The sequence below is a fragment of the Oryza sativa genome, chromosome 8 (assembly GCF_034140825.1).
Source record: "Oryza sativa Japonica Group chromosome 8, ASM3414082v1".
NCBI lineage: Eukaryota > Viridiplantae > Streptophyta > Magnoliopsida > Poales > Poaceae > Oryza > Oryza sativa.
In genome coordinates this window covers 20,908,001-20,922,750 of record NC_089042.1, presented here as the reverse complement: position 1 = coordinate 20,922,750, position 14,750 = coordinate 20,908,001, and the positions used below count along the sequence as shown (strand labels likewise).

At 41.2% G+C, this 14,750-nt stretch overlaps 1 protein-coding gene and 1 long non-coding RNA gene across 2 annotated transcripts; both read left to right on the top strand.

Moving 5' to 3' along the window:
- The first annotated feature begins 3,144 nt into the window (after positions 1–3,144).
- Positions 3,145–9,440, top strand: LOC4345630 (uncharacterized). The gene is made up of 5 exons (XM_015794472.3): positions 3,145–3,640; positions 4,343–4,437; positions 4,594–4,938; positions 5,032–7,646; positions 7,760–9,440. The coding sequence occupies exons 1-5, from the start codon at positions 3,616–3,618 to the stop codon at positions 9,069–9,071; spliced, it is 4,392 nt and encodes a 1,463-aa protein (XP_015649958.1). The 5' UTR covers positions 3,145–3,615; the 3' UTR covers positions 9,072–9,440.
- A 179-nt stretch (positions 9,441–9,619) lies between these two features.
- On the top strand, positions 9,620–13,811 carry LOC136351400 (uncharacterized). Its single transcript, XR_010734482.1, has 3 exons — positions 9,620–9,737; positions 11,909–12,235; positions 13,539–13,811. It is a non-coding gene; the product is annotated as an uncharacterized lncRNA (long non-coding RNA).
- The last annotated feature ends 939 nt before the right edge of the window (positions 13,812–14,750 follow it).

The following is a 14,750-nucleotide window of genomic DNA, read 5'->3' as shown; positions in this document are numbered from 1 at the left end:
GGTGCTAGGTTGACATGTTCAAATTCCAAGCAAGTTCTATAAGAAAATGGGATCTTTGAACCAAATTGAGACCGGCTTTAGCCATGCTTTTTTTTGGTTGCATTTTCTATATGTGAACCTGGCTTGCACAATGGACCAAAAGCTTGAAGTCTACACTAAAAACTTGGCATAACTTAGTTTTATAAATCCCAGAGATCAAATTGCAAGTATAAAAAATTAGGACACAACCACATGCAAAGTTGGTGAATGGTGAAGCCATGGGCAAATGTGGCCAATAGTAGGGAAAATGCTTCCACCCGGTTGTCTAATCTCCTGAAAAAAATCGGACGCGTCTCATTGTGGTTTTGCTGCATGCAGCCTCGTATTCTTTTTGTCAGATACTTTCTTTTCACACCTGTTACATATGCTCCCTTACTTAGCATTGGCATGCATGGAGGAGAGAGGATACAAGATTATTTGCATGTACATAACACCCTTTTAGCAAACTTGAAAATGATTTTTCTTCCAGATTACTCATCCAATCTACGATATGTTTACACCATTGTATTCGTTACAATTAAATTTTTACAGCAAGATCTCACATGACTATATTATAATAAAAAACACACATATGTCTCAACCAATTAAATTTAATGTTTCACATGTGAGAATAAGATGTTTCAACTGAAATTCTATTATGTTGCACATATTTAATTATTGTCGCAATGTATATATCTTTCTTTAATGCATCACATGGTGCTATTTGTATGTTTCAGTAAGTAGTTTATTATGTTTCACTAGTTTATTTATAAATGTTGCATATGTGTTGATTGAGTGTTTCAATAAGTATTCATTAATTAATTAAAAATATTGCACACGGTATCATGTTTCAGCAAATATTATATGATGTTTCAATTGTTAATACCTTATGATTAAATTATAAAAATAATCATGTGAGATCTTGTCGTAAAGATTTAATTGTGATTATCGGTGTTGCAGTTAGTATTTCTTGAATGTTACATTTCTCTGAAATATTTTTATAGACTGAGTTGAAACATTTGAGCAAGATTTTTATGTCTCACTCATTGAGAGTCAATGTTTCATACCGATATTATCGGTGTTGCATTTAGTATTACTTGAATGTTGCATTTCTCTGAAACATTTTTTAGAGTGAGTTGGAACATTTTGACCTAGTGGTGAAACATTTTTTTTATAAGTGGTGAAACAAAGTTCGATTTTTCTCATCAAAATATAACCGTGCGAGATCTTGTTGTGAAGATTTAATTGCAAGGAGTTTAATGGTGAAATCGAATCATAAATCGGATAATTAATTTAGAAGGAAATTTAATTTAAAGAAATAAAAAGTGGGGTTGAGATAAGTGCTGAACCATGCAGTCATGCATGCGCAAGCATATAGACTTTTTACATGTGCTAATCAACTAGAGTAGAAACGGTAGAGATTGTGCATGCATGCGTAGGCGTGCGGCAGTCAGGGGTTGGGCGTCCGATATTTACGAAAAATTGGACGTCCGACGCGTAGCATCCTCCCAATAGTAGGGGTACAAGAAGCTACAAAGCTACAGCCAACGGAGGCTTATGTTGGGTTATTAGTTGATGGGTAGAACCACACAGGGGAGAGTCGTGGGGCATGGCCGATGTGGTGGGAGAGCAGTGGGCCATGGGCTAGTGCTTTTGGAGGGGTTGGGAACCCCTCCCCTATGCACGCAAATCGGTGCGATAGATTAACACATGATTAATTAAGTATTAGCTATAAAAAACTTGAAAAATAAATTAATATGATTTTTTAAAGCAACTTTCCTATATAGGCCCTGTTTAGATTCTAATTTTTTTCTTCAAACTTCCAACTTTTCCGTCACACCGAACTTTCCTACACACATAAACTTCCAACTTTTCCATCATATCGTTCTAATTTATTTAAACTTCCAATTATGGCGTGGAACTAAACACATCCATAACCTTTTTGTAAAATGCGTACCGTTTAGCAGTTTGAAAAGCGTGCACGCGGAAAACGATGGATATGAGTTGGGAACTAATGGGAAAGAACACAACAAGTAGCACCGTGCAACAAGTAGATTTATTAAGAAGAAACTAGGCCCTCTTCTTTTCTCCAACAAAAGTTGGATTAAATTTTGGATACTCATGGCACACTATTCAAACTGCTAAACGGTGTGTTTTGTGCGAAACAATTCTATATGAAAGTTGCTCTAAAATATCATATTAATTCATTATTACCACCTCGTTTTACATGAAACACTTAATTTTTATCTTCATCTTCAGAAGATTCAAACACCACCTATGTTAAGATCATTGGGTCTTCGATGTTGACCTATTAATGAGGCATATATGTTATCTCTTAGGTTAGGCAAAGTTTTATGGGTTCATAAATTCAAAAGCCTGAGTCCAACCCAATTATTTGCCACAAACTTCATTCATTGGCCTATCATGGTCTAAGTACAAAGCCCATATCGAGAAAATCATGCACTGTTGCTCTCTCCATTCTATAAATTCGTAATACTAGAATGCGTCATATCCGGGTTTTTATGGAACAAAAAGAGTACACTATTGTCTAATATCATCATACATGTTCTCATACTATAAGTACCGATTCACAACTTATTTTTAGAAGTGGCCTAAAACTTTACAATTCCATTAAAGGTACCCTTGTTTTAATTCTTTTAAAAAACTACTCCCTCTTTCCCAAATTAATCATCATGTAATAGAATGATATATTCATTGTGGGAGAATATGTGTATGATATCTTGATTGATGTTATTTAAATTATCTTGGTGTTGGTGCATAATAAACATATATAATGATTCCTCGAAAAAAAACATATATGATGATTAATTTGGAAAGGAGAGACTACCGCTGAAGCTGATTATGGTCAATCCCGATGCGATCCGACGGCCGAGATCCACCCCAGCTAAAACAATCTAGGAGTAAAAGCAAAACCAGCCTCCACCTCTCTCATCCCCAACACACCGCACACCAGGGGCAATCCCGTAAATCGACCAAAGGCTTTGATTCCCGTCCCTATATAGCTCCACACCCACCACCACCACCATGGAGAGAAGAGAAAAAAAATACTTATATATATATAGGAGTATTATTATATATAAGTAAATCGAGCGCACCCTAAAAATCACGGAAAAATATGGTCTTGGTCTTCTCCCCCTCCCAGCCTCCGCAGGCGGCGAAGTAGCACAAGGAAAGGGTCCAAAACCAAAAAAAAAAAAAAAAATCGGCGGCGGCGGCAGCGGCGACGCGGCTCGCGGCGACCGGACGGACGGAAGGCAGGGGGAGGCGGCGCCGCCCACCGATCGGGTCCCGCCCCGGCGAGGGCGGGAGTCAAAAGGCGAGGGGGAAGGGAAAAGGCAGCAGCAGGAGCAGCATCAGCCACAGCCGTGTTGGGGGGGGGGGGGGGGGGGGGAAGAATTCCTTCTTCGCGCAGGAGAGCAGCGCACGCAAGGAATCCCCGTCGAGGAAGGGGAGGAGGAGAAGGGCAAGCGGAAGAGCGGATGGGGCGGCGCGATTTCTACTGAAAAAGCTGAGCCCCGGCGGCGGCGCGCGCGCAGGTGGGAAGAGAGGAGGGAGAGATTTTGCCCTTGGGGTTTGATGAGGAAGGCCGGAGGAGCAAAAGGTATACGCAACCCTAGATCTTAAGAAATCTGACTTAGTAGTCTCTGCTTGGCCTCCGCCGCCAGTCGCCGCTGGGGAGATCGCCGTGTGTTTCGCCGTGTTGGCGCCTGGGGTACGGAGGAACAGGTTCGGTTGTCAGATCTGCCTTGTCTGAAGGATTTGGACTTCTCGGGGTCAATCAACCAATCTGGTTCTCTCTCTGCGTGTTGTGGAATCTGGGATGGAGGTGGTCGTGCGGTGCTCGCCAGGAATTCGTCCAGCTCCCCAGATCTGCCTGCTTTTCTTCTTTTTCATGGGGATCGATTTTCTAGGAAGGAGATGTTCTCGTTGGTGCGGATGCTGATGGAAGAGGGCAGTTGACTGAGCTGTTGTTCCGTGTTGATGCCATAGGGGATTCAGTCCTGGAAGTAAAAGCCTTCTGGTTTTCCATTATTTCTGGTGCTCCACTCCCATATGTGCTCAAGTAGCCTTGGAGCGGGGGAGTTCAAAGTTTTTCCTAAAAATTTTGCTACAGGAGGGGTTCAAGTTATTTTCTGATATAATTGGCGCGCGGTGGCGGCATGGCTGCAGAAGCGTCGTTTAGTTTTTTCCTATTGCTTTCGAACATGCTATGTGGATTGTGATGCTATTATTCTTCAAGCAGTATCGTACGCTTTGGTGGTGTGGTGCTCAACCGGAACCTTATGTTGTTTTTGTTTTCCAGAGGATTTTAAGGGATCTATTGGACCTGAGGGTGCAGTTGATGTGAAACAGTCTCTTGTTTCTTTGGGAGCAACAGGAAGAAGGCCTGGTTTCATGGTATGCTTATGTTGTTCATGCTCTGCTTGTATTCCCAACCAAGTTGAAAGCCTATCATTGTGTTCAGTTTGCTATGGGTTGATGTTCCGCCTAAACTTTTTTTTACTGATACTGTACTGGATATGGATCTTTTGACTAGTTTGGTTCTCTTGGCAGATTCGATTGTGCACCTGTACTGGAAGGCCATCATCACTTCGTAATCTTAATAACTCAGGTGTTTCAATGACCTGCAAAGGCTGTGGTGGTGAATCAACAACAGACAGAGCTGGGCCGTCGTGTAGCAGCAAGCTCAACACCATGGGCTTGGAGCTTCCAAGGCCTATAGATCCTGAGGTGAGATGGAAGACCGTAAACAGAAGGCAAAGAGCTGCAAGGAGAGCAAGGACCTCTTTCTCTGGAGAAGACAGAATAAGGGATGAAATTAGATCTTTCTATGCATGTGGCAATGCTACTAATCAAGAATTGGCACAAGATGATGCTCCTGTTTCTGAGTCTGAGAAGGTTCTTATTTTTCTCCTTTAGAGTACAATGAAGTAAGAGTCAATTCAATTCTTGAATGCCAATTTTATGAACTATTTAATGACATCTTTGCAGTTTGGGGTATCTATTCTTGGTCGGCGCTTTAGTGATCCTGTGGGAAATGTTCCAATAAAAAAGAGAAGATTTCTTATGGATTGTTCTCCATCACCTCCACCCACTCCATTGCTAGTGGATCCATATGAAAAACTGTTGAGCAGATCCTGTGGAGGTATCTCGTCACATGGAAAGCATCATAAGGTTAAAACACCTAGACTTGATTACATGGAGGAAACAAAAGAGCATTTTGGCGTAGATGATTTTTCTGGCATATCAATACTTGCGGCTGCTGCCTGCACGAGCGAGTTGGATGATGACACGTTGAATGTCGAATGTTCGAAGTCAGCCCACTGTGTTGAAAGGAAACCAGAAAATATCACTGGTAGTTCTGAATTGAATTTCCTAAATAACATCAAGGAGGACATGCTAAATAGTCTGGATGCTTCAAATTGCAAATCAGACCCGCTGCTGGAGTCGTCTGAATCTGTTCCTGATACGAAGCCTGTGGTTGCCACTAGATTGAACTGTGAAAATCTTGTTGAATCTACACACACTCAGAAGGACTGTTCCGCGTCTTTTTCTGCATTGAGCAGTGCAAACAAAGCAGATGATTCTTCAACTGCTTCTGACACGAAGTCTTCAGGTGTTACCATGTCAATCAACGCAAGTAATCCAGACAAATCTGTAGGCGGCTTGCAGGATGCAGTTGTGGAAACTAAGCATTCCAATGGCACCCGTGACTCAAGATTGCACTGGGATCTTAATGTTGCAATGGAGGCATGGGACACTGACTGTGGTGGTGATGATGTTCCTGATGCGGCTGATCCTGATCCTGTTGCTTTTGCTATAAGCAGTTGTAGTGATGCTGAAAATGTGTTGAACAAGCTGCAGGTGTGTCAAGCTCCTTTTGACTCAACAATTGCTGGTAACATTCCTGATCTTTCAGAGGACAAAACTCCTGTGATTGATGCACCAAAAGATGCTTCTACAAAGAGCGAAAGTGATTTTGCTGGTGACGGTTCATCTCAACCTTTGTGCAGCCTGTCTCCGCAAAATGTACCAGTATTAGAATCGAGACCGCTAGAATGCGATGGTTTATCTGCAGGAACAAAGGAGTTGCCTGATAACAATGATATCTCCAAAGTAAAATCACAGCTAGGGTCTGATCCTGATTGCAGCTCTTTGCCTCCTATGACTGAACGTTTTGCTTTGACCGTAATTGAGGAGAAACTTGATGTTTCACATGCCTCAGCCCTTGATTGTGTAGGTTTGTCCCAGATGGTTTCTACAGATGGCTGTGATGGGATCAATTCAGTTCAAATGAGTGAACTGGGATCCAGAGTGAAGCCTTTCACAAGTAGGTTAGTTTCTGAGGAAAGCACAAACCTTGCAACAGTAACTGTTTTCAATAAAAGTTCTACTGATCTTGGCTGGAGCAATGATAAACTTGGGCAAACATCTCAACAAAGCATATCTGAATTGAAGAACCAGGATCTTTTGGATGTTGATTCTGGAACTAGTAAAATTGGACAGTCAGGTCACGACAAAGTTGAACATGTCACCAATGAATTGAGCATCTCCAAGAAAGCTGCAGATGTAGATGATGATTTGGACCTCTCCGATTCTCATATGAATGACAACCCAGGTTCTTCTGATCGTGGTATGTCCCATGCCCATGAAGAAGAGGGTGCTGATGCAACTATTAGTAATAATCTCACCTGTACTGACAGTAGCAATGCATTAATATGTCGTATAGATGGTGCCTGTGTAGCTCCCCCTATCAATTCAGAATGCATAAAACCATCAACTACTGACATGGACAGCATTGCCGATTCACAATCTGCAGAACAAAGCTACCTCGGGAAGGTTCTATCGAATAATTTTATGGAGCACTGTAATGAAACGGAGGCACCTCATATTATTAAAGATCTTGCTGGGACTGGAAATATTGTTGCTGAAGAGGATGATTCTCAATATGAGGATGGGGAACTAAGGGAATCTGGCGAGTATTGGGGAGATGATTGTTATGAAGAAGTTAAACCTGCCAATTACCAGGTGTTAGATTGCAAGAGTGATGCCCCAGGCATTTCTCCCTTCCCTCTTGGCTCCATGTCAAAGAATACAGGTGATCGAGTTGCTAATTTCAATGGAAAACATTCCAGGAATGGAGGTGGTGATGTTTCACCAGCCGCATTGAAGTGTTCATGGTCAACTACCTGCATAGATGATGGATCTGGAACGATGTGTGCTGGAAGCACTGGTGAAAAGGCTCTTAGTGTTCACTTGAGAGTTAATGGGGAGACTCGAATGTATGAGATGAATCCAGGCCATGTAATAGCTGGATCTTCCGCAACAGTCAACCAGTCTGAAAGGGTCAATGATGGTTTAGGGGACGATCTTTCAAGTCTGAGAACAAAGCCCACAGGATGGGATATGTTACCTGAAGATCAGCGGCATTCTCAACATGATTCAAGGGACACAGTTGATTCATCTAACCGGTGTGTTTTGAGCACATCAGATACAGCTGGAGGTGGTGAATCATTGCGCCATATGGAGTTATCAAGTGGAGATATGCAACCACGAGCTGATCGGCCAAGATCATTTGACAGAGCCCACATAAATGAGTTATGCAGGTAAGTTACTGGTGAACTTTTTTAGCTGTCATCTTGCTGGTAATTCGACACTGATGATCCATTATCATGTCCCCAATTACTAATCTTATGACCCCTTTTCTTTTTTCATCCAGATCTGATGATGGTTATGGCTCAGGTTCAAAGGCTGAAAGAACCATTGATATTCGTAAATCACATGAAAGAGGTGGAGCATCACGACATATTCAAGGTAGCAGCCGGGTGGAACAGTGGGTGGAAAATTCAAACAATTCTCGCACTACCTGGCGCAAATCACCTGATTATTATAATTACGGACTGCCTGGTCCAAGGAATGCTGCAGAAGCTGCTGTTGCAAAGATGCAGAGCAATGGCTTTGTTGTTGCACCTGATGGCACCTTGGTAAAGGCGGTTGATACTGCAAATGCTAGTAAAATGGCTAGGAGGGTGAGAAACAACACTTTGAGTAGCTCATACCGCCCTTTATCTGGACGTGGTTCTCCAATTGACAGAGATGGAGGTTGTGGGGTGTCTAGAGGTCCTGCACATGCTAGGGAAGCATCCCCAGAAAGACGCTTCAGTACTAGTGGTAATCGATCTGTTAGATATGGGCCTGATATGGATAAAGATCATGCTAATGTAAATATGAGCTCAGCTCGTTGCTCACTGGCCAGTAGACAAAGGAGGTTCCCGCAACATAGAGCCTCACTTAACCTATCACGTGCTCACAGCCGATCCCCTTCTGGTTCAAGGTCTCGATCTCCGCATGCTTGGACATCACCTAGGAACAGAAGGGAAGTTATGGTGAATGGTAGTTCAAGTTTATGGAGGCATAGTAGAAGTAGATCTCCGCCTAATTACATGACTGAAGTTAGAATGGGAAGAATGACTTCGCCTTCTAGACAACCTGGATTTGGTGATCGAGTTATGCGTTATAGCCCTTCATCAAGAGATCGTGCTTACTCTCAACATGCTTCTACATGGGCTGATGGGAGGAACTGCTCAACTGTTGATCTTCCTGATCATAAAAAGCGATATTCAAGGAGGAGCCCACCCCTGAGAGTTACCTCAAGAAATGACAGGTTTGATGTGGACTCCCATGGACGGCCAAGGTCTGGAGAGTTGTATCGCCCAACACAGGGAAGACTTCCTTATGGCTTCGAAAGGGGGAGGGGAAATAGGCATGATGGGAATGGTGATGATCAAAGGGAGTATGCTGATAGATATGAAACTCATTCTGCCAAGCCATATGACAGGAATGGTGCCACAAAGCAGTTCAGAAATCATACAGGAGATAAACTTCGTCCATGTATTTCGGCTCCCAGATCCCCAGAACCCCAAAGAAGGGGAAGCCCTCGGAGATTTGACAGGGGCTTCGGGAGGCAGCTGGGTGTGGATTTGCCTCGTGGAACTAAAGAAGATAATAAAAATCCTTTCAGATATGATTGAATGGGAAAGCAAACCCATGCTGGAAGCCTGGAATTGAATCATAAGGCTCACTGCTATTTGACACAGGATTACCTTGACAGCATTGCTTGTTGTTCTGCTTCTGCATCTGTGCTCAAGCCACAGAAAAGCTGAAATCGTGCACTTGGGAGGGATTTGCAGATTAACTTTACAATTTTCTTCTTTTCGTTTGTAAATATTTATATCGGTAGTAGATCACAATCACTGTTTTACAGCTTTATGGCTGTTCTTTTTTTATTTATTATATTTACTTCCCCCCTCGTTGCACTCTTTTTTCAATGGACATTATGCCTGTATGAGGTCCATTTAAACATGATCAATCAATTAATTTTGAACTGAAGCTTGTGGATATCTATTTATGTTTCTGCCTTTCATTGGCATTTTTGTACCATCCAAGTGCCTTCTGTCGAAGTGGTTAACTGGTTTGTGCATCCTGGAGACAAAAATGCGTGACTCTCAGTACACAGTTCAGTGGAGTGTATCGGATTGGCCGTTTGAACCTCTCTGGACTTCAGTGGATGACATCCTTTCGGTGAAATTTCCTCTTCGCTCTACTTAATATTTTCCTTTCTTCACAACCTTTACTTTCACATTTTTTTTTCAGGACAAAGTTTGGAACAGCGCCCTTGCACATGTTAGTTGTACCAGGTATTGTGCTCCTGGGTTTACTTCTAGCAATTATATTTGGTAGTTGCTGCTTATTGGTATTACTGTCAACTTTCCACTGGACATGTCTCTTTGACATACCTAAAGGGACATAACCCCTCTTCAATAGATATAAGAGAAACTTTGAATTAGAACTACGTTTTGTGTTTGTATTACTGCACTTTCCGTGATCAGAAAGTTATGTGTGTGGAGCTTCAATTTGTGTGGTGTCAGGTCCCATGCTCTTTTATTCCCATTTAAACAAACATGAAAGCACAGAATGGTTGTTGACCACATCAAGAAATGTTGACATGAATGTGGTGGAATACCTCTTAATTGGATTCACATTACTTGACACTACTGGTATGACTGCCACTATTTTCAGTGAGCGATTTTAAAGAAAATACAGAATATATTGGAGTATCATGTTATGTGGATCAAAGATATTTAAAAACTGTGCTATATCTGTCCTCTTATACTGTCATCTTTAGTTTTGACATCTCTTTATCGAAGCCATTAGTCCAATAAACAGTTGACCCCTGCCGTAGTAACTCAGACTGTGTCAGAACTCAGTATTTAAAGCAGAAGTATATATGTGCATTTTTTTCTGCAACCATATGCAGTATCGCTTATCAGGTGTCATTAACTGCATGTTCTCTTAGTTTTATGACATCAAATGATGTTTCAGATACTTGTGTGAAGATGAGTGCATTGCTGACTCAGACATTTAGCACTAGCCTGTTTCACCTTACAGCTGATGTACACACTATTTGCTGCAGCACTCCTCAATAAATTACATGACACAGTTGTTTTTTTCTCTTGTGTTTCCGACTTCAGAATGGTAACCTCCCTTGGAAATCGTGCCTTTTCTTTTTGCCTTGTTGCTAGATGGTGATCTTTATTTGTTACGTGCAGGATAAACTGATTCTTGCAAAAGGGATTCTATGTTACTTCAGTACCACCTATAAATTTTATTACCATTGCTTTATTGTCATGGTTGAATCATTTTGGGGGTGTCAAGTTTCAGACTGTTAGCGAGATATTCTGTTGGACATGTGTTTTGGTTGTTACCATAAAGCCCGTAATAGATAAGGGATACAATGTAATACAGGGAGCACAATTTTTTCATATATATGTTGAGACTTAGAAGAGAAGTCAATGTAGGATGTCTTAATTCTCGAGTGCCTCCCTAGATGCTAAGCTGATATGTTAGTTTCCACTTTATGCATTAGAATTCCCCCTTTCCTGTAAAAAACAAAGGCTGAAATAGAACATGTTGAGTTTGACTGTTATTTCCTGGGTTTCTCCTGTTGATCTAGTGTTGTCATGGAGTATATTGGAGCATAGAGAAACTGGAAAAGCTTTTATTGCTCACTATTCAAAACGCACTCTTTTTCTTTGGTTGGAAGCCTGGAAATTTACTTTGATCCTACAAAATTATCTTCATCACAATTCATACAACTGTAGTGTCCTCAAATAAGATCTTTTATCTCTAGGATGCAGTTGCATTCTCTGTGGACTAATTGTTACATTAAGAAAAAACATTTTGAGAAGTAGCAATTATTGTGGGCAAGACATGCATGATAACCATTATAACCTGAGAATAGATTGGCAAAGAAGGCATTGAGCAAAATTTTTGTGGCTCACGAGGAATTTATCGTGAATATATTTCCACAATTTCAGATGTGCTATATAGTCTGTCATAAAAGAAGAGCTTGTCAGATCTTAGACAACCCGAGCACCTGACAGGAAATTACTTTGGTTGCTTTTTTTTTTTGCCAATTAGCATTATTTGTCACAAGTCTAATTTCATTCATATTGCAGGCCTTCTCAGATGGAGGTTTCACCTGAGACTGAGAGGGTTATGCTTTCAACAGCATAGAATATATGTGGACCAATTCTTGTTTAGTAGAGTTGCTTTCACGCTACCATCTTATTTGCCACTGATATGACCTGAGCTAAATTGGCAAATAAGGCATTGAGCAAAATTCTAGTGGCTTACAAGGAATGTACCATAAATATATTTCAATTCACAGTTTTAGGTGGTAGTACAGAATAGACTTGAAATAAAAAAGAATAACTGTCAGATCTTAGACAACTGAACAGGAAATTACTTTGTTTGCTTTTGCCAATTGCCATTATTTGTCTCAAGTCTAAGTTCATTCATATTGCAGGTGTGCTCAGAGCCTCAGACGAAGGTTTCACTTGAACTGAAGCAAAACACAACAGGAATTGCATTGCTAGACCTGATCAGTATCTGAGTACTCCATGATGGCAAACTCGTGAACTTGAATTACAGCAAGCTGAAAATGAATTCTTGCATTCTCTTTGGGTTTGCGGAAACAGATAGCGGAGCTCATTGTGCCCTGCAAGGATTCTTGCAGCCGTTACCTGGAGTGCAGGGATAAAGTTGAACCAGAGTAAGCCTGTAAAGAGCAAATGAGGAGATGCTCCAAGCTGCTGTCCTGAATGAGCCAGAGAGCTGGCGACTGGCGATCAAGGTAGTACGCGCACCCTCTATGTCTTCTGTTTTCACCTTGAATTTTAGCCTGTTTATTTTCACATTGAATTTCGTTACTTTTGTCATATAAAACTTTAGCAAAAGAAGATAGATTGCACCGTGGATACCATATAAGAACTCACTGAGATAGCATTATAGACTATCAGGTTTCTGTGTATGCGTATATATTTTTTCTAGTGTAATAGTAGTCTTAACATTGGGCTGTCAAATCTCTAGTGATGGGAATAAAGTGACTTGCGCCTCAAAAATTTGTGGGACATGCCTTGCAATTCCCCTTTTTCTGTTTCAGAAAACCTCAGACAAAGCTTTTCCGAAACGCATCGACATGCCATGTTGGTTGTTGAAGCAGACCAAGGTGAGAATCTCCTGAACTTTGTCGCAAATCTGTGTATTGCTTTTTGGCACGGCAAGCATGTCCATGAAAAAATTGCTGGAGACGTTAAGCCCCTCCTCTCATGGGCCGTCTAAACTGTCATTATTGCATTAGCTAGTTGTCATTGAAAAGATGTCAGTGAGGTCTAAATGGATTGCACGAATCAGATCTATCTGTGCCCAGATAAGAGATTCTCAAATCCATTTGGTGTACCAGTTAGATTGCATATGATCATCCATGTCTCTGGAATATATGAGAGCCAGCTCTGTTTGTTTACCTTCTCAAGCTGGCAGCTGGCTGGCAAATACTTGTTTCCGTGAAACTAGTGCCCTTGCTTATTTTGTTTTTTAAAAAGTTCAGTCAAAATTTCTCGCTGATGAAAACGCATATAAATGTTGATGAACATTATAGTTTCTTCTCCCAACTTGCAAACGCTACTCGGAGTCCACGTGTGCGCTCAATTGAAGGTTTTATTTGAGGTCACGCGATGTGTGCTCAATTGAATTTGTATTGCCACCATTTTTCCCGAACAGGGGTAGAATATATTAAGATAGTATAACAACAATTTTCCTTGGCATCTCAATTGAATATATCAAGAACAGTAAAGATTGCTAATTACTCCCTCCGTTTCTTTATAATTTGTCACCAAGCATTATTTATATTTAAACTCTTAACCATTGTATTTTTTTTAAAAAAATCTAAATACTTAAAAATAAGTGTCATATTATCTGTGTATACATACTATACATAAGCACTAAACATTTATTTACTATAATCTAATCATTAAAAATTATTGGTTATCAAAGTTGCAATAGTTTTGTGGCTAATGGTGTCAATTTCTCCTCCAAAATATAAGGGATTCTGATTGAATGAGATATATCCTATCTAACCAAAATCTTTTATATTTCAGGACGGAGGGAGTGTGAAGGAACGGGGCGAGTTCACAAACGCGTAAATTCTCATCTGTTCAAAACCTTTCTGAGAATCTCATAGCATGATGGGAGCACCGGATGAATGCAAAGGAAACGAAGAGCACGAAGCGCATGATACAAACGATCTTCCAAACAGAAAACAGTGTGGCTCCAAAACTTGGGACTACCTTTGTTTCGTTTCCTTGCAAGGCTAACAAACTGTGGACCCCCGATTTTGGAAATCGGAAATCATCTGTGTTTATCCGTACCAATCTCTAGATCAGTAGTTGGTACACACATACATAGTTGAATCACAACATATCACGAATGAATTCAGGCTAAAAAAGTTAAATACTTACATTAGGGCCAGGTAGGCCAACAACTATCAGAGAACAACAGCGGAAGACAAAATAATATAAGGGCCCGGTTAACATGCCACAGGCAGTCGACCGGGGAACGAGACCTAGAACAAGACCGCACTCCGATCATCTTGTTGGATACGCAAGCGTACCGACAAGGGCTTCTCTTCAACACTCTCCTAAAAGATATATGAATAGCAAGGGTGAGTACCAACCGTACTCAGCAAGCCACCACAACAACAATGCGTATGATAGAGGGTATTTCAAGGAATGGCTTCAGATTCTTTTGCATAAAGCTAATTTTACAATTCTTTTCACAAGCCTAAAACCTAGCATAGACTAATCAAATTTTAGTACCAGTGTTCACTTTAAACAACGACGGTTCTGTCTACCATCCATTGTGATTCCAAGGATAGCTTCCCGCCATTGAATCGTCATGGTTTTCTGAGGATGTCCACCTTCCCTCCTCTCGGGAAGTGGCTCCATCAGCATAAAATTCATCATGCAATATCCCATCCCCCACAAGTTAAGAATTTAGAGTCTAGCCAAGTGTAATACATGTCCCGGTGCTCAATAACCGCGAGCACGGCTATTCGAATAGATTTGGTTTACTCACACTGCAGTGGATGTACACTTTACCCGCACTCCGCGACTGCCCAACACATGAGCCTCGTCCCAACACATGAGACGCGTCACGGCAAAGCTTTTCGATAACCTCGCATTGGCAGTACCCGCTCCATGAACTTAAATCCTCATGCACTCTAGGCGTCCATGTTTCTAGCAGTGAGAGGAGTTTTGGCGCTCCCGGGAAAGAGAAGTCTCACACACATATTAAATTATGGTTCAAGTTAA

Bases quoted from the DNA above. Each gene is read 5' to 3' on its own strand.
- LOC4345630 (XM_015794472.3), top strand. From the start codon at position 3,616: ATGAGGAAGGCCGGAGGAGCAAAAG. The intron at 4,438-4,593 runs GTATGCTTATGT...TTCTCTTGGCAG, and splicing joins GAAGAAGGCCTGGTTTCATG to ATTCGATTGTGCACCTGTAC. The intron at 4,939-5,031 runs GTTCTTATTTTT...ACATCTTTGCAG, and splicing joins CTGTTTCTGAGTCTGAGAAG to TTTGGGGTATCTATTCTTGG.